This window comes from Haliaeetus albicilla, chromosome 1, assembly GCF_947461875.1.
Source record: "Haliaeetus albicilla chromosome 1, bHalAlb1.1, whole genome shotgun sequence".
NCBI classification, from domain to species: Eukaryota; Metazoa; Chordata; class Aves; order Accipitriformes; family Accipitridae; genus Haliaeetus; species Haliaeetus albicilla.
In genome coordinates, this window is record NC_091483.1 from 39,625,757 (window position 1) to 39,648,421 (window position 22,665).

The window sequence follows — 22,665 nt, forward strand, 5'->3', positions numbered from 1 at the left end:
GAGTGAACAATGATGCCACTATGAGCAGAAAAAAATAAGGATATATTTTCCAAATATTTCTGATTTCTCTTGCAGGAATAAAGATTTATAAACCACCATATGTGAGGGAAGATGTTTTCGGTGTTCAGGGAAATATTGTTGAATTTAATGGGCAAAATGACGTGCGTGTAGGTACAAAGCTTAATTTCTCTATATATATTTACCACACCTACCCACAAACCAAAGACATCCAAAGAAGGACAAGTCTATACCTACTTTAAAATGAAAGTTATCAAGTAGACTACTATCCTGGTTTCTTTTTTTTTTTTTTTTTCAGAGTATGTAATTAGTATGCTACTTTAGGTTTGAAAGCTACAAAAAAGAAACAAGTTTGACTTATCCATCCTGATTATTAACACATTTCAATAAAAATACACTTAAAATCTAGGCTGCACTTTAGACCAATAAAATTTTAACAGACTTCTTAAATAATCAGCTTTTGAATTAAACAGCCATAAAAAAAGCTTTTTAGCTTATTTTTGGCTGTGTCAACCTAATTTCACTTAAGCAGCACAAATCAAGGTATGATTAGCTGTTCAAAGCATAATTATTCACACTAAAATAAATCTTGCTGCTGAGTACAGCAGCCTTTGACATCAATAATGACAACTGAAGAGGCAAATTCCATTGAGACAGTTCTGCTGTTATTTCAGTGTGCTTTAGGCATTAGGGAAAAAAATCAAAGTGTACAGCTCATGGGTTATTATGTATTTCAAGGTCACTCATTCAAATCCAAATAATGAGAAAAAGTTATTGTTTTTGAAAGGTGATAGATCATATGGAACAAGTCATAATGCAGTGACTAGTACCAAGTGTTCCTGTGAGAGCATGCATCATGTCAGCTAGCAATTTGATTAGCAGTAAAGGAAAAACATCAAAAGAATAAATGGAAGTGGAGAATACACTACTGTTTTTATGTACGCTACACATGGAAACTACTCCATAAATGCACAGAATTTGGTGAAATCAGCCATAAATCTGTTAACAATAAAGTTATTGAAACTACTTATATGAATCGTAAGTTGGAGTCAAAGCATCAATCATCTCCACTAACTTCAGTGGAGCTGTAAGAGTGTTTATCAGGATAGGGATTTCCTCATGATAGCGGACATTTTAATATAGACAAACATCCAGTGGAGAAAAAGGAAACATTAAAAATAATAACTTTAGATCTTATACTTAACAGAGAGAGAATTAATCCCTGATTCACAGAGATGCACTTGACTGGGGGGGAGAAACAACAACAAACAAACCAGAAATATAGAGTAGAGGGCTGTAAAGGAAAGGGCCGGGAAAAGAGAAAGACAGCCAAAGAAAATAAAGAGTTTGAAAAGTATACAGGGCATATTCAATCTAAAAGAAAGATTGAAAGTTTGAATTTGATCAAGGAAAATACAGGAAACTTTGAATCCACCATTATATGCTACTTATTAATTGAGAAGACATGTCTGAATTTATCAGTCAGAAAATACTAAACTAGCAATGAGAAACTTTTATCTAAAGAAAACTATAACTGAGAAATCACTACAAATAATTAAAAAAAAATAACTTGCCTGAAAACCGAGGAGTTTTTCACTAGGCTTAATATGTCTCTGAAATTCACATTCCACTGGTTGTATTACTTTGATGCCATCTTCATAAAAAACATAAAACATGTTCCCAATTCCCAGACCTTAGGAACAAAAACACATTGAAATATATAAAATTAAATAATGACAAAAAAGAAAATCGTTGTCTTAAACTAAAAACCTCATCACATTTTTGGTATGAGATCGATTTGTTAATGCATATAGTGCTAATACAGCTAATCCTATGGGATCTTTTTTTATAAAACTAAACCAAAACTGTTACGTTATTCAGAATTTCACATAGTTTTATCCATTGGCAAGACAGTGTCTTTATGAATACAGATCTAGAAATATATAGTTCGACAGCTGCAGTAAAGAAAGTGATCTTGTGAAATCTTCTACACTGAAATCAAATTAATATAAATTCTCCATGTATTATTATTTTTCTTTTTCTGAAGGGTGGAAGAGTTAAAGTAATTTCTGTATAACGTTGAAAGAGAAGTTCTGAATCTTTGTTATAAACCTTTATTTGACATTTCTTTCAGTCAGAAAAGGAAATATTCTCTATTATATTTTATTGGAAAGCTAGAGTTGGGCAGATATTAATTCCAAGTTTGAAGGGCCAGAAATGTTTATAGAACTGTTCAATCCTTCTACCGCAATGTTGCTGAATGAGAGGCATCATGTAATGTTTTGTGGAGAAGGTAGGAACCAGATCTGTAGCACAAAGTCTCATAATATCTTTGGTCATGCTCATGACCACAAAAAAGGACATTCTCCTTAGTTTACCATGTGCCAATTAAGACAACAGTTGCTGATTTGCTATGTGGATGCTATGATGGATGATCAGTTCATATTTGTAAAATTCTATGAAGAAAATCACAGTACCCATAAAATTACCTTTATAACCAACTCTGACAGCTGAACTGTGGGCTACAATGATAAAAACATACACGTATCCTGGGTATAGGGCCTAAGCTTCCACTTCTCATAGCAATATCTGGTGTAGAAACACAAGGGAATAAAACCCAGAAAAAATAAATCTGAGTCTGAAATTCTGCTTATCCTAAATTCTGAAGGAAAACCTATGTTAATAGAGAGAGAACACATCTTAATATCAAATAAAATAATGAGAACATTAAGGGCGGGGGGAGGAAGCATGTGTTTGCGTATAGATGTATGTATGTACACACATACATAGAAGTTCCCAGTCCCTGTTAGGAATCACATAGGTTAATACAGTCATTTAAAAGGTAGTGATATGCATAAGGTTGTCAGGCCATGCCCAGAACAAGCACATTCAATTATCTTTTGAGAAGTCTTGTGGAATCACTTCCCACTTCTGACCAAGTTTTCCTAAAAAGAAAGGACAGTCTCCAAGCAGGGTTCTCCTCATTTTTTATCAAACCTATCTATTAACAGGTTACTAAAAAGTGGGAGAGGAATTTGTCTATGCTGCATTTCGTGTGGCATAGAAGCAGGCTCAGGTTCAAGGAAAACTTACTAATCATGTCTATTCTGAGCATATGGTGCACTAAGGGCAATATGCCCACTCTGGCCAAAGGGTACTTTTGTATGCCTTTGCAGGTAAATCATACAGCCTATGTAAGATAATATGTCAAGGTCTTTCTTTAAAAAATGTCTGAGACTGCATCCTGTAAGAAGAGCTGGAATTTGTAGATAAGCCTGACTGAGGTTAGGCTGCCCCTACCATTTCACACAGTGTAGAGATCTATAGCTGAGCAACTGGCTTATTGTATCTTGGTGATAAATAAATATGTGGAGCTGGCTGGGTACAAAACAAGGTTTTCCCTTTTTCCTGGTCATCTTGACTAAAGTATATTATAGTTATTAGCAGGATAAATAATACCAGAACATGAGGAATTAAATCAGGTGATAGCCCCAAGTGATACGGACATTTGATAAAGACTCCTAAAACTTCTTCCTCAGTTGCCAATACTCCAAGGCAGACTTTCCGATGTAGAGATAATATCCATGCATAGTAACCCAGCCCAAACTTTGAAGGCTTTATTTCCAGTGTCTAGATAGTAATGTTCACCAAATTGTTCTTCAAAATCAGTGAAGGAGACACAGTAAGAAATGTCATTCTTCCATTTCAATACTGCGTTAAGGAAGTCAATTCATATAAGTGTTGTGGTTTAATCCTAGCCAGCAACTAAGCACCAGGACAATAAGAAACCTTTGATCCAATGAAATAATCCCCCCTTCCAAGTTATTATGACCCCAAAACAATTCCTTTGAGTATGTGTCTACAAATATCTGTACAAATATCTAATCGATACAAATATCTAATCACTTGGGCAAGCTACTTGTCACAACTACAGGAGCTATTCCTCTAAAGACATCTGACCTAATTTTGCAACCCTCCCCCCACCAAACCAGAAACAACCCAGCGTATTTATAATGGTGCCAGAAGCAACAATAAATGCAAACATATTTGCTTCATTTAGACTGAATCTATATTTAAAACTGGCTAACACTGATTTGAAAGAAATGGTGGTGGGTTGGGTTGGGTTTTTTTGCATATAGATTAATATATTGATATATTTATGCATGTGTATATATTGTATTATTATTGTAATACAAATTAATGCAGCTTCAAAATCCTTTCAGATTTTCTGACACATACTCTTTTTACACTTACACAAGCAAGAGTTGTGATAAGGCTTTTGTGTACCCCATATGCATTGCGGTCACTAAAGCCTGTCTACGGTTTCATGATCTTAATTGTCCTACTAATCACCCACCTCTCCTTTCCTATCTGTTAATACTTAGATAACAGAAAATGACAGAGCACGCATGGCCCAGAGAAGTTAGTGGTGATGCTTATTGGCACCTTCAGGGTATTGGTCTCTTGTAAATGAACTCCAACCTTGCAACCAGTAACAATATTTGTTGGAAACACAGGGATTGGCCAATGAGAAACACAGGTGAGATCAAGAAAGTTTGCTCTAGAAAATGATATTGTCTCTTCACATTGTCATTCTCTACTTTAAATTGCTTTCTGTTTAGTTTCACAACAGTCACCGAGAAATTTGAATGTCTTTACCATAAGCACTCTGGTAAGCTACTGTTTTTAATTGGTCTTTATTGTCACAGAATTTAAGTTTTCCTAAGTACTTTCTAACCACTGAAAGCAACACAGGACTTGATTGAAAAGACAAACCTCTAAAAAAACAAGGGGGTACCAATCATGCTTTCAGTTTTATTCAAGATAAAACACAAGTGATACCTTCCCAATAAGCAGTGAGAATACCATATGTTTGAAAACTTTGATGTTAGAATCTTGTTGTGCATCAGTTTAATTGTTAACAATGGAATTGTATGAAACTCTGAACACATCATTTGTACTCTGCAAGGCCAATACAGCAGAAGGATCACAGCTGAGCTCCACTATAATCAGGGAACTGATTGTTTATACCAGCTAAGCAACTGGCAAAACAAGAATATAAAAAAATAAAACTAGTTCATATTTGTAAACACACTGGGAAATACCAAAGGTTACTATGTAATTAGGCAAATGAAATATCAATTTTTTGAATCTTTAAATTAATTTAAAATAAATCTTTAAGAAACATGCAGAAATACCATTTGCAGCATCAATTCATAGCAAAGCCTGATCCACTTATAGTATCAATCTTCCAATGGAAATAATTGAAACATTTCCTATTCCTGAAATACATTAATTCCTGAATTGCAACTTTAAATTAAGAACAGGCTACTTAGAGCAACGAAACGAGAGCTCATGACAACACTTCAATTATGATATTTTTCTGCAAAATGCTTTTTGAGATTATTTCATATATATGAAAAGTAATACCTAACTTTGTCAGTAAAATATACTTTCCATGCTTTCTATGTTATTAACACCTGATACTGTCTGTATTTATATTTATCCTTCAGTTGGTCACAAACCACAAACCTCCATTCCCCCTCCCAACATTTATTTACAAACCCTTCCTCAGTATAAGAAGAAAATGCTTTGTCTCATTAAGCAAAAACAGGTACCTCAATTTTAATTAAACTGTTTAAGATTATAATTTTTTCAAATAAGAATGATTAATACAAAAAGATCAATCCCAACAGCATATAAACTGATTGGTTGGAAGCTTTATCATGTCAGCAAAGAAACAGAAGTTAAAGGTCTACATTTTAAATCCAAGCTTCTTTTTATATCCCTTTGAGTAACTGTTTGAAATTTTTGAACAGCTTATTTCCTTCTCTCTACCCAAAAGGAAAAGCAGTTCACAAAAGCATAAGCATTTAAAGGATTATTTTCCACTATAATTTTTCTTTAAATCAAATCCCTCAAATGTTGCAAGAGGGAAGGTAATTACTGTAACTGTAGTGTATGAACAACAGAAAAAAACCCAAACACCACACAGAAGGAACAACAGATGAGCATTTCATCGTAATACAGAAAATATGAAAAAAGCCATCTGTATTAGTACCTTGCTCTCGCCACAATATGTTTGCAACTGCAGCATGTAAGAGAGAGAAAGAACAGAAAACACAAATGAACAAGAAAAAAAATATGAAATGATATATCAGTTCTGAAATAATTATGATGCTTTAACCTCTGATTCATTAAAATACTTCTACAGGTAAATCAGTGCAAACAGTGAATTAACAATAAGAATAAATAAAGTTCTCTATGTCACGTGGCAATTGTGATTAGCCAACATAATTATTGGAGCTGAAAGTAAACCCCATCACCCCCCATTACACCTCCCCTCCCCTCCCCATGTTAACTCCATTAGCCTTTATCAATAGTGCGTTTCATAACCCATTACAAAAAGCATTGGAGTTTGCATACACATTCATGACTTCTTTAAGCACTGGACTTTGAAGAGATTTATTTCAGGACATAGTTATGAGAGAAACATGTGAAACCAAAATGCATAGAAGATACTCTTCTGTATTGCTGTAACACAGCCATGCTACCGAAGTTGTCATGCTGTATAACGTTTGCCATTATCTTTGGAAGACCAAGACATGATAACCAGCTAAGTGTTTAAGTTGTTTTTAACATGAGAACATAAGTTGTATTTGGCCGTCTTGTTTACAATTGGATTTTAGACCTTTGAGATCAATGAAAACTAATTATCCTAATATTGCCCTTTCTGCCTGGGGAGAATAAAAAGAAAGCAAATATAATTTTGCAAATTTTAAATATTTAGAGCTCAGCATGCCATGGAATAAATTGTTTAAAACACCATTGCTGAAAAACAAAGTGTTTTGTAAAGTAATAAGCTTAAGAAATAGAGAAAAATTTAAAGGAAAGGAATACACCACAGAGAACATGTATATGTCACACACAGATATAATGAAATTGTGATGTTCATTGAAACACAGTGTTGCAAAAGCTAAAAACATTAATGTGCTTTAAAAAATGTTTGGAAAAAGTAATGGAAGACACACTATTATAAATGATGTTGGTACACAGAAGTTCCTCAGCTGCTGACTACTCAAGGTTGAGAGTAGAAACAGGAACAACTATCACTCCAGAAAAGTCCCAATGATTTTCCCAAGCATCTTTTACTGGGCACTGCTGAAGACAGGACCAAGATGGGCTTTTTGCCTCATGCAGTGTAGCATTTCTCTTGTTCTTGAGCTCTGAAAGAATATACAGAGACCCAGATATGTAGAAGGGGCCTTGGAAACAGTGTCAATCTACTTTCTGACAAGCTCATGATTCAGAGGCTTAGGATAATAGAGCTACTGGGCTTTTCTTTTTTCTCTCCCTGTCCTCTACTAGTTTTGGCTCCTGATTTTTTTTCACAAATTGTCTCGACTGAGCTACCTCATTATATGACCTTACACGCAGTATTTAAACTGTCTCATTCAATTATCCCTTGATAAAATGAAGGTGGTGATTACTTTTTACCTTTAGTGCTTTGAAGTGGGCAAATGAGAGATCCCCGTATAAGCAGAAAGTAGCAGTAACACTGTTGAAGTGATACTGAATACTAGAATAAAAAGCAGAACATCAGTTCAGCTTTCAAACATGCTCAGTCTGTGTTTTATTATCTTTAAACCAGCTTAATTCTCTGGACTATTATGTGTGCATTGTTTTCAAATACCATCCTTGCCTTTCCTTTAATATTTGAACTGTTAGGATCCAATAAACTGCCAAAAGCCAAGACTAGTAGAGTGTGCCATCTTGTCACTTACTCAGGCTGAGTAGTAAGCCTTTACATCAGGAGGCAGAATTTCTGTTGGACTGCTGCTAAGGTCAAAATGGAGTCAACATGTTTCAAATTTATTTCTCAATCAACTGCCATTATATTTGCTGTTCTGATTTCAAGTTGTTACTTTCAGAAGAGACTAGCTTTGAAGGAAGTCTTGACTGTATTATCTGAGTGTGTATCCTCCAGACATCTAGCTGCTCTGAATGAAACTTCTTGGTGACTAAACTGCTAACACCAGTATGACTCTTAGATTTATATCCAGTGCTGACAGCACAAAACAGATTTGGTTTACTGTCTATTTCAGTGGCAGACATGAACAGAGTATTTAACACGTCTCTTCTAAATAACGTTTGGCTGCTTATGTTTAAACTATTTGATCATCCTCCTAAACTAGACCTATGATTATAAGTTGCAATCATGAGATGGAATATTAGTTTGATGTTTGATTGACAGCTATTACTTTTTATATAAAGACCTAATCAGTAGATCATCAGTACTGCAACTACAGAAAGAATGGACTGAAAGGTTTAAGAGATCTTAAAATATTTTAGTTTAGACAAGAACAAAAATGTGTTGATTTGTATAAAAAGAACATTTAAGTGAGAACCATATCTTTATGACTTCAGAACTACAGAATTTTTTTTTTTCATTGCAGGATGAAATCAACTGAAGTCTCCCCAAAGATATTCCATACCAAAAGAAGAAATTGGGACAATACAGTACTGTCCTTCCCATCAACTAAATACGCCACTTGCTTTGCGAGCACTATGCAGTCAAGTCTTCCTGTATAAAAGCTGACAACTTCAAAGAGGGAATGCTAAGGTGCTTATGTTTGTTTCCCTTTGTCAAAGTGTTAACATCAGTCATTGGTACTTTGACAGACAGGAGAAGGAAAGAAATAGCCCTGGGGAACGTCGCAGGTGACTGGCCTCTGCGTGGAATTGGTGGTACTGATCACAACTTTTGGGCCTAGCAGTTCAGCCAATTTTCAATTCACCCCACTGTCTGCGCACCCAGCCTGTACTTCATCAGTTTGTCTTTGCGGGTGTCACAGGAGACAGTGTCCAAAACATTCTTAAGGACAAGATAAACAATATTCACTCCTCCCCTCATACACCCTGCCAGTCACCAGATTGCAGAAGGCTGTCAGGTTTGCCAGGCATTATTTCCTCTCTGTAAATCCATGCTGACTGCTCCTAAACATCTTCTTGTCCTTCATGTTTTTGGGAATGGTTTCCATGGTTATTTGCTTTATCTCCTTCCCAGGGATCAAAGTGAGGCTGATAGGTCTATCATGTCTTGGATTCTCCTTCTTGCCCTTCTTGAACAGTGACACTGGCTTTCTTCCAGGCTGCATAAACATCCCTTGATCACCATGATCCTTCAAAGATTATTAAGACTGGCCTTGCAATGCCATGGGCCAGCTTGCCCAGGCATTTGTGGGTACATCTTATCCAGGCCCTTTGACCTGTAACTGTCCAGTTTGTTTAAAGGGTCTCTAATCTGATCCTATCCACCATGGGTAAGGCTTCCTTACCAGAGGAAGACTTCCTTACCAGTCTTTTCCACTGGTGTCACATTGCTGGGGGTAGTTTTGCCAGTAAAGACTGACATGAAGACCTTCAGTACAACTTGGCCCCTTCCATGTCCTTTGTCACCAGGTCCCCTGCCCCCCTCAACAGGAGGCCCATATTTTCCCTAACCTTCTTTTTGCCGCTGATGTCCCTATGGAAGGCCATCTTTTTCCCTTCATGTCCCTCACCAGATTCAGCTCCAAGTGGGTTTTAGAACTTCTAACTTTATTCTTGCATGCCCAGACAGTGGCTCTATATTCAGATGACAGTTCTGTTTTTGTCTATGTCATCTTACATAGTCTTTGTTCTGTAATAAAGCAAATTAATTTCCCCAGGGCAACGTGGAGGGTTTTCTTTAAAATTAATTTTCTCTTCACATTGTGAGGAAAGAACGATGTAATATATGGCATTTGAGGTCCCATAAATTTAGCCATAAAGTTCTACTTTTTATCAGTCTTTTTTCTAGGGGTGATATGGGAAAGAAAACAGAAAGTAATAACAATTATTCAACTGTGTGGAACTACACAGCATCAAATGAAATGATTTAAGATGCTAAGTACAGAACACATTAATGTGTGTTAATGTAAAATGATACATATGGTTCTGAGCTTTGATCAAAAAAAAAGGAGGGGGGGGAATAAAAAGAGTGCTTTAAAAGCCCCACACTTATTAATTTTAAAATTAACAAATAGTTTGAAGAAAAATGAGACATTATTTAAGAGTGCAATATAAAATCATAAATAACAGCCATCACCTCACCTAATACAGATCAAGAAACCTCACTTACTTTTTTAATCAGTCCTATAAATTCTATTCAAGAAAGATGTCCAGTTTGACATAAAGACTGCAGTGTTGGAACAAGTACATCTGTAGATAAAAAGTATGCTAAAGAACATATTGTTTACCTTCCTTTTTGGTTAAGCAAAAATTAACATCTTCAGCCACACCCTATACTCAATTCTCACACAATTATAAACTTCAAGATGTAAAAATACGTAATTATTGATAGATCTCAGTTCTGGTTTTAAGACAGAACACCACCATCTTCTCTTGTGCCGTATTTATAAAAAGAAGGGTATTCAGACAACATGCAGTTGTTAATAATATCAGGAGATGTACTGGCAGCCTTGCAGAAGACACTGTATTCAAGGAGTTAGTGAACTTTAGCAGGCTGTCTGCTACACTGGGCCTTGTACTTAGGGCTTGAGAAGCCTGTATGTTAGCATGGGTAACTGCTGCAAGGGTATATGCTGGAATGCCCATAATAGCCTGCGCTGCACACTGGTGGGTGTTATGACAGACATAGCATTGCAACCTGTCAGAAGATATATGGTTTTGTTTGTTACACAAGATAAAAGCCACCACAGTATGGGAGGGAGAGGCAACCTCTCCATGGGCAGGATCTGCACAGCATGCCATGCGAAAATCCATCTGGAGTTTACCTGATGCCACATGAATACAGGGTGCCCAGCATCTGAAGGGATGTAAAATTTACTTGCTACCTATATTCCTCTTTTTATTCTATCTTATTAAAGCAGCTATTTTATTACAACATTTGTTGTTGGGCCTTTTATACTGACATCCAAAAAGAACCCTGCACTGTACCTTCTCTCTGCTCCCCCCTCCCCTTTGAGTGCAGAACAGGGGAGAATCCATGTTTTCTTGAAAGAGAATTTCTTTCTTTATTTTTAAGCTCCATATTTACAGCTCCATAAAAATCGTTATTCATGGTCTTTACTTAGCTATTCTCTGCTTTTGTGCTCAGACCCAGCCTTTGATTATGAGTAGCTAACATAACATCTGAAAGCCTACTCTTCATCTTTGTTATTAATTTTCTTTGTTGGCTGAATGGCAATAGGTTGCACATTTTTCAGTAAACTCTGTCCTTAGTACTTCATGAAATTCTGCTCCAGACTAAGACTGTAACAGCAGTACAGATTCTTATCCCTTTTGGATGGAAACAACATCTGCAAAAATCCATGGTATTTCTGTTACTAAATGAACAAGAGGGTACTACAATGTCACTTTCCAAATAAATTCTGTATCCTACTCCTTATCACACTGGTAATAAATGTCATTACATTCACTTTTCTGTCTCAACAGCCAATGTCACAGCTTTCAACTATGTTAACTACAGCATTCTTCCTCCCTATTTTTCTTTTTTCCAAACATTTAAGGCTTAACAGTGGAAATAAAGTGTGCGTATATATATATATATAAAAATATATAATTTTGTAAGATTGACATTCAGTGAGTTTGTAGATTAAATGCTTCCTCTTGGCCATATAATTAGTTGTTCACATTATCAGTAATCAACACACAATACTATATATATCCAGGGAAAAACAAGATCAGGGCAATAAGATTCAGAAAAGAAACTTGTTCTGAAGTACAATACTTCATTTTCTTCCAGAAACAGTTTTCCCTCTTCTATCACATGCTTCAGTGGTCATCATCCAAGAAAATGCTGAATGAGCTTTGAAAAGTTATTAACTTCTTCAAAATTTTTTTTAAATTAAAAACTGTCATTCTTTTGTACCTTTTTTATGCATGTGTGATTGACTAATCTGAAATTTTCCTTTCTTTTCTCCTGGCATTGCATATTATGAAAGCTAAATAAAATGTTTTCATAAAATGTTATTTTGTTGCACTGGCACTCAAACAAAATGGGTACCAATTAAAACCTTAAAATCTGAAAAAATTCCTAGCTTGCTGCACTAAGAGAACAATGCAGTTTAAAATAGCTTTAAGAAGAGGGAAAAACAGCAGAAAGACATCTTTCCTGCATTATATATTATTCCAAAAAGCAGGGGAGAAAGATACACTGATATCTTCTGAATGCAAATAATGATTGTTCATGAATATAGAACCACTGTTGTTAATTCCAGGTTTTGTCTCATCAAAACACAAGCTTTGTATTTCAAATTCTGTAAATATTTTACCTGAATTTCTATCAGAACATAACAGCTGATAAATAAAAATTAACAGTTTCATATCAGCTCATTGTGCTAGACTCTGCACCATCAGACAGGAAAACGCTGACCCTTTCCAAGCCTTCAATCCCATAATGGCAAGAGGTCACAAGCAGATGTAATAGAAAACAGGACAATGAGGAAGATGGAATAAGGTCATATGGCAAAAGTGTGGAACTCAACATTATTTTTCAGAATTGTCTCACCATAATCTGTTGAACTTTTAATTGCATAAAAAAGTAATTTCAAGATGTTTGAAGGGATGCTGTCTGCTTACTTCACTGACAGCCACCATCACTGTCAACTGCTCTGGTTAATCATATACACGGCATGAAGAGAAAGTGTCTGTTATCTTACTCTTTTTTCTCATATCTTTGCTGTATAAACACATGCCCTTATGTTACAGGGTAAATCTATACCATCATTACTGTCTAGTTACTGAGCCACACAAGTTTTTATTTATTATTTTTATTTAAAAAAAAAAAAAATAGTGCCAAAAGTGAAGACAAGGTTAAGGTGATTTACGTTTTGCTCAACTTCCACTATGAAGCAGAATTAAAGTTCCACTATCAAGCAGATTTAAAACATTTCTGAACATATCTGCTTTTAATTTTATTCTTATTTTACAAGAAATTCAGATTTGTTGGGTTTATATACAAATATAAATATATATAAACCTTAATTTATTTGTGAAGCAAACACTTTTTTTTTTCAAAGTTATCTATTGCTTGCTTCAACTATTTTTAAAGTAATTATGTCAATACAAATTCTATCAAAATGCCATTCTGTTCTTATGTGACATGCAGCTTAATTTCATTTCACGTTAGGTTAATACAATAACCAAATATCTATTTTTCTGAATATTAAACTATTATTTGTCAGTTAAAAGTCACAGTTGACATGTTACTTTTGGTCAAATATGACCATGTTAGCTTATTGTTCTTTTATTTATTTTCTATAAATCTTTATAATGAATCATGCTGAAGTCCTTTCCCACAGCATATTAACTCAATGCAGTCTACACTAGTGTCCTGGTTTCAGCTGGGATAGAGTTAATTGTCTTCCTAGTAGCTGGTACAGTGCTATGTTTTGAGTTCAGTATGTGAAGAATGTTGATAACACTGATGTTTTCAGTTGTTGCTCAGTAGTGTTTAGACTAGAGTCAAGGATTTTTCAGCTTCTCATGCCCAGCCAGAGCACCTGACCCAAACTGGCCAACAGTGTATTCCATACCATGGGACGTCCCATCTAGTTTAGGAACTGGGAAGGGGGGGCAGGGATTCGCCGCTGGGGGACTGGCTGGGTGTCGGTCGGCGGGTGGTGAGCAATTGCCCTGCGCATCATTTGTACATTCCAATCCTTTTATTACCACTGTTGTCATTTTATTAGTGTTATCATTATCATTATTAGTTTCTTCTTTTCTGTTCTATTAAACTGTTCTTATCTCAACCCACGAGTTTTACTTCTTTTCCCGATTTTCTCCCCCATCCCACTGGATGGGGGGGAGCGAGTGCGCAGCTGCGTGGTGCTTAGTTGCTGGCTGGGGTTAAACCACGACAACTAGTAGGAAGAAAAAATGGTTCATGAGCTGAATTTCTATCCTATACTTGGAAGTTTGAAATAAAGTCTGCCTATGATGCTGTCAACAAGCACAAACTTGTTTAGCTCTGCCATAAAATAAAATGCCAGTATAAATTATCTCTGAGAAAATTAGGTAAATAGGTACCAGTCAGTATAAGATGTGACAGGAAGATTCTATTAAAGTTGCATAAAGCCTTTCAGAGAGAATTTAGGCCATAAATCACAGTCAAAAGGCTTTTAGTCTCATTCCAAGTTCTAGATAGAGGAGATGCCTGGTTGCTTATGATGGCCATAAACCTGTCAAGTCAGTAGCATCCAGATCACATAATCTCTTGTTAGGTGATAGGACTATGACGTTACATAAAAAAGGCACAGTTAGAAATAGATCTACTTAATGGCATGAAACAAGTATATTATTTTTTAAATTTAGCCCCAAGACACAGTGTATGAGGTAGAAAATTTTTATCCTGCTTTGTGTGACAAGGTGAAAGAATCTGTAGGAGAAGTTGCTTTGCAATATATGACGATGTCATAGTGGGTGAACTGAGTAACACAAGAGTCTGTGACTGATGACCAAGAGTAAAAGCTACTAAATATTAAAGTATCATCAAGTACTGTCAAACTGGTCTTGAAAATGCCTTAATAGCATTACTTAATAACTTTCTATCATGACAGTTGTCTCCCCAAGGTGCATGCATATGTTTCAATAAAATTTAGAGAAATTCTCAAGAAGTCGTATTAATCAATGGCAAACGAAACTGCATTTTATAAAATAAAGTTTTGGAAAACATTAAGAGAAATGCAAGTATTGTAAAAACCAGAAATTAAAATAAACAACAACAAACCCACAAAACTGTTTCACTTTAAAGGGAACAGCATGTGTTTTCATAATCTATGACTCTAGTTTGATAGGAATATGCTATGTTGAAACAGAAGAAACCAATGCAAAACTGGTGTACTTGTCAAAGTCATCGAGAAAGAAAAAAAAAAAAAAGAATTTTTAAAGCTATTTTACTTCAAAATATTTTACTAATAGCGAAGATAAGAATTTTAAGTATCTGAAAATCACCCCTGAAATATTCCCTTGTCTTTGATGATCAATCTTTTTTATTTTCCTGTTTTCTGTACTGTCAGATTTTCTTCTTTAGATCTGTAGATTATATTGATACAGTCTACTCCATTATTTCAATTTAAATCTTCCCATGCTAGTATAATTTTTGTTTCCTATCTTTTTTTAAGCTTACAAAATGGTTTATTGATACTCCTTAGCTATGCATCATATTCCATCTTCAACTAATGCTACTTTGACTAAAAATTAAAATTTGGACCAATTCCACTGGTCCTAATACTACCCAAGTGTAACCTAAATAAATAAATAGATCCCACAGATGGAAGTTGCCATTTCTTCTTCCTCTATTTGTGATTATTATTGTACTTTGTATCAACAAAAAAGGCAGTAACATCTTGCCCACTCCATTTTCTCATAAATATGTTGTCAAGATATACTGTCAAATTATCTTTGTTCTATATTTAAATTCTTCAGCTTCCAGACAGTGTTTCAACAAGAACAAGCTGATGATTTTGGTTTGCCTTATGGCTTCTAGAAGTTGGGTTAACCCAAATCTGTGTTTGTGACCGTCAAAGGTAGTCATCAACATAAAGCTGCAGTGGAGCTGTCAATTTGTGTGCTCATGCTTTAAAGGCTGCTAAATCCAGTAGTATGGAGGAGAAAGCTATCAGTTAATAAAAGATTTGAGAGTTCCTTAAAATGCAGCTGCATGTACTGCAAGCTGGAAAATGAAAAGCCACCTTTATCAGTTACTGCAGAGATGCTGGAGTGCTAGAATAAATATCCCATTTGCAAAAAGAGGGAAATAGCAGTCCTTAAGACAAGAACTAGCTTTAGTTACATTAACATCCCATTTTTGGGCTAACGGAAGACGTTCCAGCAGCATGATATTTCTTTACACTAATGCAGCGGAAAAGGCCCTGGAAATCATCACAAACGGTTGCTAAAGGTAGAAGAAAAGCATCGTGATACCAGAGCTACGCAAGGTTTAAATTGTACTGATATGAACCAGATTTTTTTTTTAATGTTCCATTGACAATACTGTTCTATAAATATTTTTTTCTGTATTTGCACAGAAGCAGGATAATAATTGGAAACGGAGGCTGATTAAATACTTTCTACCTTACAAAGGAACAAAAAAGAGGGTAAATGATGTGTAGTCAAGACAAACATTTAAAATAACCAGATCCAAATGAAATACATAAAAATACTTGCTAAAAGTTGTTTCGGATGTTTGGTCTGGTGCTATTAGTTTTGAACAAATTTCAGAATATATCATAAAGTTCAAGAGGAGTAGCACTACATATGCCCCTAGTAGCTCCCCCACTCTTTGAAACTTAGTAACTCAAGTAGTTGTAGGCTAGTTAGACTGGGGTATATGTCACAGACAAAAGAATACACAACACCTGCACAGAATTAAATTCAGTAAGAAATGAAAGGATGAGAATATGATTATAGGTCAGCTAATATATTCTAATGGAAACTAGGTCTTTTCAAACAAACTTGATTATATTCTTTGATGCAATTAGAAGTTTTGTAATGTAAAAATTCATATAGATGTAACCCAGAATTTTGCTAAACATCTACTTTGTTAACACAGAATAGTCTGATTAAATATTAGAGTTATACAATAGCAGCAAAGTACATGTTAACTGAATTAACAGGTGTCAAACTGATTAATGTGAAAAAGTAGTTTTCATTGTTAAATCACTAGTAAAAGGAGAAGACAACAGTGCTGGAATGTGTCCAGAGCAATGGGTAGTGAGTCTTGTCTTAAGGATTTTCATCAATGATCTGTAAACAAACATAAAATCGTTTCCTAAGAAGTCTGCTATGGTAAGTAACAAAGTTTCAAAAAGTTGTTTGAATTACTTTGTTAAATACATCTCTAAAATAAATTACATTTTGATATAGTAAAATCCAAATTTAGACATCTAGGGAAATGTAATGCAGACTACATCTACACTGGGGGGCTGAGACAGGTGGAAAGGAGCAGGATTTGGAAAGCGAGGCCTGATAGGATATAGGGCATGTGGTAGATAAACATATAAACATAAACTTCTATTGCTGATACTAGTGGAAAAAAAAGACAAAGGATCAGTGGATGTGGAAGCAAAACATTACCAAATATGTATTTCTCTCTCCAGAATATTCAATAAACAAATAATAAATTTGCTCCTGCAAAGAGCAGTTCCCATTTTTTAAGAAAAACGTACCAAAACCAATTACAATCCTCAAGGCAAAAAGACTGAGCCCTACAGTAACTGTCTTATTATGAGAAACTTCTCTTTAGTGTCTATGAGAGAAAGTAATCAATATTTAATGATGGTATATTCATAGAGCAAGAATTCTTAAAAGGTCAATTTATTGGAAAAAAAAAACCAAAAAAGATAATCAAAGGAGGAAACGGAAGGAAAAACTGAGTTAAAAATGGAAACTAAGCATTATTCTATATTAGTGAAACTGATTAATTAGTAAAGCAAAATATCAAGAGAAATGAGGGATTCTCCAACTCTTTGTGTCTCTAACTCAGGTAGATGCACTTCTGGGAGGATACATTTCAGGCAAACAAAGCATCAGATCTGTACTGAGGCAGAACAGGATGCAATTCAATGTCTTGTGAAATGGAGAAAATAGATTAGAGTTAGATGAAATGGTTCCATCATGCTTAAATCTATGAATCCATGAAATATCTGTTCTGAAAAATCAAACTACATTGGAATGAAACTAAAACCAGATTTTAAACTGCTATTTGTATTACAAATGTGATTACACCAGAGGCTCCTTTCAATATAGCCTAGTTTTCTCAGGTATTATTAGAGGATCATGACAGTAGGGGACACTCTGCTGTCTTCAGTGAGATTTAGACCAGGTAGTAAACCCCAGAATGTTTTTACCAGTCACTGCAGGGGTTATCCAGCTATCACCCAGACCAGCTACCCCATTCTTGATGGCTTTAACTGCAAACTTCAGGGAAAATGGAATTCACAGCACAAAAAGAGCTTCCAGTCTCTAGAGAATTAAAACAGCACAGTTCTTGCATTCAGAAATATTTTAGATGCTACTGTTGTAGGAGCAGGATGTACAGATCTATTCACTGTACATTCTAAATGGCTCTTGTTGAGTATCAAAGTCACGACACTTTAAAATGAATGTTCTGAAAAGTTATGTAAGGAGCCAAAAAGAAGGCACAAGAAATACAGAGGTAATTAGAATTTTTGTTTTCCTTATGAATCTATGATGCTAATTAATACAGAAAAGATTACTATCTAGTGGGAAAAGCAAAGAAAATGTTTTACATTTGTATAAAATGTTGTAATGATCATAAGTAGTTTCCAGTTACAGCAGAACATTTTCATGAAACATTTACCATCAGTTTAAGTCCAAATTTTCTCAGATTAAAATACATCTTTTCCAACAGAGATTACTGTAAGAGACTGTGTTGGACTATGTTTGTCTCGACATTGCTGCTGCACAGTTACCGTTTGCTAGCCTCAACATCCTGTTGCTGTGGGCGAGTACGCGCTGAAGGAAACAAAATGTCCCTGAAGAAACCACCATATCCGCCTGAAGCTACCAAGCTGTGCTTGCCCATGAGCATGGTGAAGAAACCACCGTGAACACCTGGGCACACGCCCATGGAAGAACATGGGGCGGCACGTATGATAATGAGCTCCATGGAAATGGGTGGACTCTTTGGAGAAATCGTGGGGACCGGGACAATAAAAGAACTGCGTACTCCTCTCTCAAAAAACTGAAAAAGCAACTGAAAAGGGACTGCAGCACTTGGAACTGGGACTTTGGCTGGAACCTGGAACTTGGACCCTCCATCACCTGCATCAAGACCGAGTCAATGGGATGTTGCTGGCTTCGTGGTGGTGGTAACTAGTCTTGCTGCATCTCTTCCGTTTTCTTGCTTAGGTCTGCCTCTTTTTCCTTTCTTCTCCCCTCTGTCCTGTCGCTATTACCAGTTGTTATAGGAAATAAAACTTGTAAGGTTGTACGGCATCTGACCTTGTTTGTGTCTTAATCTCGCTCTTGGGATCATTTAAGAACCCTCCCCGATATTGGATCGGGACAATTACAAAATCTAAACATTCTGAGGCAAGGGCCCTGCTGGGAAGAAGAAGGGAGAACAAAGACCACATTTTAAAATCTATGCACACCAGGAAGAAAATTAACAAGAGAACTGGGCTTGTTCAGCCTGGAGAGGAGAAGGCTTTGGGAGCACCTAATAGCAACCTTCCAACACCTACACAGAAGTTCTCAGGAAGACAGTCAGGCTCTTCACAATGGGCTCTGCAGCAATTGGTATTGCTGGAAAAAGCTGACAGGCTTTCACATACCAAGCCCTTCTTCAGCTCTGATATAGAAGCAGCATGCTTCAAAGCCTGAAGAATTACTGAGAGTTTAATTAGTAAAAATTCATTTAGACTCTTTAATCAGGGAAACCAACTACTTTCTGTCAGAGATGGTAAAAATGCCACATGAACAACTAGATAAATAAATGTTATCAGAATTATCTCACAGTATAGACTGTTTCTACATATGAACCTTCTTTTGAATAATTTTTTTCATGTTTGCAGATTTTCCTTTAATATATATTTATACTCTAATATGCTGTCTTAATTGAAAAGGCAAGTAAAATAAAATGTTCCACTTACTAGAACAATAGAAAGTTCAGTCTTCTCAGATATGTCTCTTATTTGTTTTAATTGGTACTAGAAGTAGTGTTATTCTCCACATGGATTAAAAAGGAGCAGCAGTACAAGATGTACACTGCCGCTGTGTGATCACAGAAATCTAATGACAAGACATTAAACTGACTAGATACTCCTGGATGCAACTCCACATCTTATAGAGGATTATTATGCAGGTTTTAAGAGGTCATTTTGCCCTTGTGTTCCTATTCCTTTTTTCTGCCTTCCCTTTTTCCTCCCATTCTTTCTCCTTCAGTGTTTAAGTGTTCTCATTAACCTGTCCTCTTTCACCTGCTGCTCCCTGTGTCCTCCCTTTCTTCCTCACATTATTGGCCTCTTCCATTGTCCCTCTCCCCAGGTCTCTCTCACTTCATCAATTTACTCAGTCTTATTCCTCCATACCTACCTTTCCTTCAATGCTACTTGAGGACCACTCAAGGAGCCAAGAAGAGCACAAGAAGAAAGTTATCCTTACTTTCACATACACAAAAGCCCACGCAGCAAAGAAAAAGCAGTTACATTGAAAATCTACTCTGTTCTGGAAGTCCTAAAGCCTGGGTCTAAGTGTGAATGGCATCTTCAGAACTCTACCAAACTCCCAAGAAGTGTCCACTCACTATGTAAATCATTGACTGCTTGGCGATTTTTACTGTGTCAAACCCCAGAGAAATTATTTTTGTTGCAGTATGCTATAGTGATAATTTAATTCCTCTCACCTGAGACAATGCCAAAATGAAAGCATATTTTCAGAAGTTTTATTTTTAGTGCACACTGAAAAAGGCTGACGTGGTAAGAACAGGCCAAACTATCCTTGAGACTGACTTCCACTACTAAAAATTTTACCTATGTGTGACAGAGCAATGGTTTAGTGTTCAGTGCTAGCATCTACTGAACAGACCTGGATGACAAAGCACTTTTACTGTAATTTCCATTCACTTGGATCTTAAATTACCATCTTGATGATAAATCATTATCATTAAAGTATATTGACTTTTCTTGGGAACCGGAATTCAAAATTCTGAAACTCAAAACTTGAAAATAAATAATGCCCTGGCACCCCGAAGTCATACTCTACATTATGTATTTTTATTTTTGCTGCTAGCATCACACTTCCAACAATTCAGTATAGGTTTGCCATTCGCTCTATTTCTTTTCTGTTTATAATACAGACACATGCATTAGATGCCTCTGTAACCAATGCTGTGAATTTTGAAAACCTAGCAATCTGATAACACTTTTAGTCACACAGGTGATGGTGACGGAAAGCTTTGCCTGTTATTTAACAATCTACTTATCCATAATGGCATTGGTTTTAATTCAGGCAGAGGTGCCAGAAAATATAAGATTTTCTCTTAGGAGCTGTTTACACTACCCTTTCCCAGAGGAATGAGCTAGCTATGCCCTTTCTGCTACATATATTAATTTTTTCTCAAAGCATTGTACTGAGTTTTCCACATAACAAATTTGGGATGAGTTGAAAATGAGGTTCCACAAATAACTACCAAAAATTTAGTTTATTATGCAAAGTAGCATTAAAACCCAAAAGCTTTCATATGCATATAAACAATGGGCTAGATAAGTATAAAAGTGAATGTTTCCTTTGACTATTAAACTTTCGAGGAAATAAAATACATACACTGGTAAAAATGGAACCATGTTCTATATTCATTATGTTGCTTATAAAATTACTTTCATGCTCAATGCAGTGCAATTGTAGTTTGTATTTTAGAGCTCCACCGTAAAAAAGTTCTCACTACCCTCTCAATACTCAATCAATTCAATGTTCCAAAATGCTTTTATTTTGCTATAATTTTTACCTTATGTGACATTTAAAAAGTAGACAAACCCAGATTAACTGACAAGCTACTGAGATTCTGTTCTATTTTTGTTCAAAGCAACATCCTAAGATTTCCAGAAGGGAGTACTACAGTAAGGAAAAAAAAAAAAAAAAGATTAAAAAAGTAAACATGCCTGCTTTATTCTCTTAAAGGAGGATAAAACCAAAATTATTCATAAAAATGTCATCTATGACAGGTATAGTTTATATCAATCATATGAAATCACATTTACATCACCAGAGACTATCTTTAGAATATAACTTGTAACCTAATCAGCAGGCTTTAAATTAAAGTAGTAGTAGCATTGTGTTTAAAATGTGTGGGTGGAGGAACAAAAGCCCACAATCCTATCCAGGTGGTTGTTCCTATGTCATTTTCTTCCCTAATAATCCCTAATTTGCTGCAAGAACCAGTGTTCTGGGAGAAATATAAAAACAAGTCGAAAAGAGTTAATAATAAAGCCTTTCTACTCTTACTTTCAATTTTCCAATGCTAGCAACTCCTCCCTGTAAAGGCACTTTTTTTTAAAGCAGAAGCATTTTTTTAAACGGCATCTATCAAAATTTGTACCTGTGAAAACAGTTTATTCACATAGTTGTGATAATGATATTGCTAGTAACTGCTTTTTTTATTAGTATGTGCCTTAGTCGTCTTGCATGTACAGAAATGAGTTTCTGTGCCAAAGTAAGCAAATCAGAGTATCAGAGTAAGCATCTCATGTAAATATCTGTTGCACCTATATTTGAATAATATAATTACACAGCTATGGACTATATGTGTATTTACATATCTACCAATTTTTAGGAAACCATGTTCAGACACCAAGGAACACAATGGTAAAATGCCTCCCTTCAACATACAATTTGCAGAGTAAGTGACTTTTATAGGAAGGAAGAAAACTGTGCCTTTTGGATTAATTGTCTTAAAAATAATTGGGTTTATATTCTGTCTTCCTTCATTTACATCTTTCATGACACCAATGGTTATCATAACAATGTACTGCTGGTAGGTTTCAAAGTAGTTGTTGCAAGCAATGCTCATTGCATAGCATGTGATTTTATAAATCCTGTAAAGTTAGCTGATCTAAAATTAGTACATCACAATTCCTGAAA

General features: G+C 35.5%; 1 protein-coding gene across 3 annotated transcripts in view; it reads right to left on the reverse strand.

The window, feature by feature from the left end:
* Positions 1–22,665, reverse strand: part of FSTL5 (follistatin like 5) — a 335,608-nt gene that overhangs the window by 44,155 nt on the left and 268,788 nt on the right. For 2 of the 3 annotated variants that reach the window (XM_069786239.1, XM_069786231.1), the window contains exons 11-12: positions 6,080–6,106; positions 1,593–1,711 (exon numbers count right to left, since the gene is read on the reverse strand). In XM_069786239.1, coding sequence (XP_069642340.1) covers positions 1,593–1,711; positions 6,080–6,106 — 146 coding nt within the window. The remainder of the gene's footprint in view (positions 1–1,592; positions 1,712–6,079; positions 6,107–22,665) is intronic. The other variant, XM_069786221.1, reaches the window with a different exon arrangement.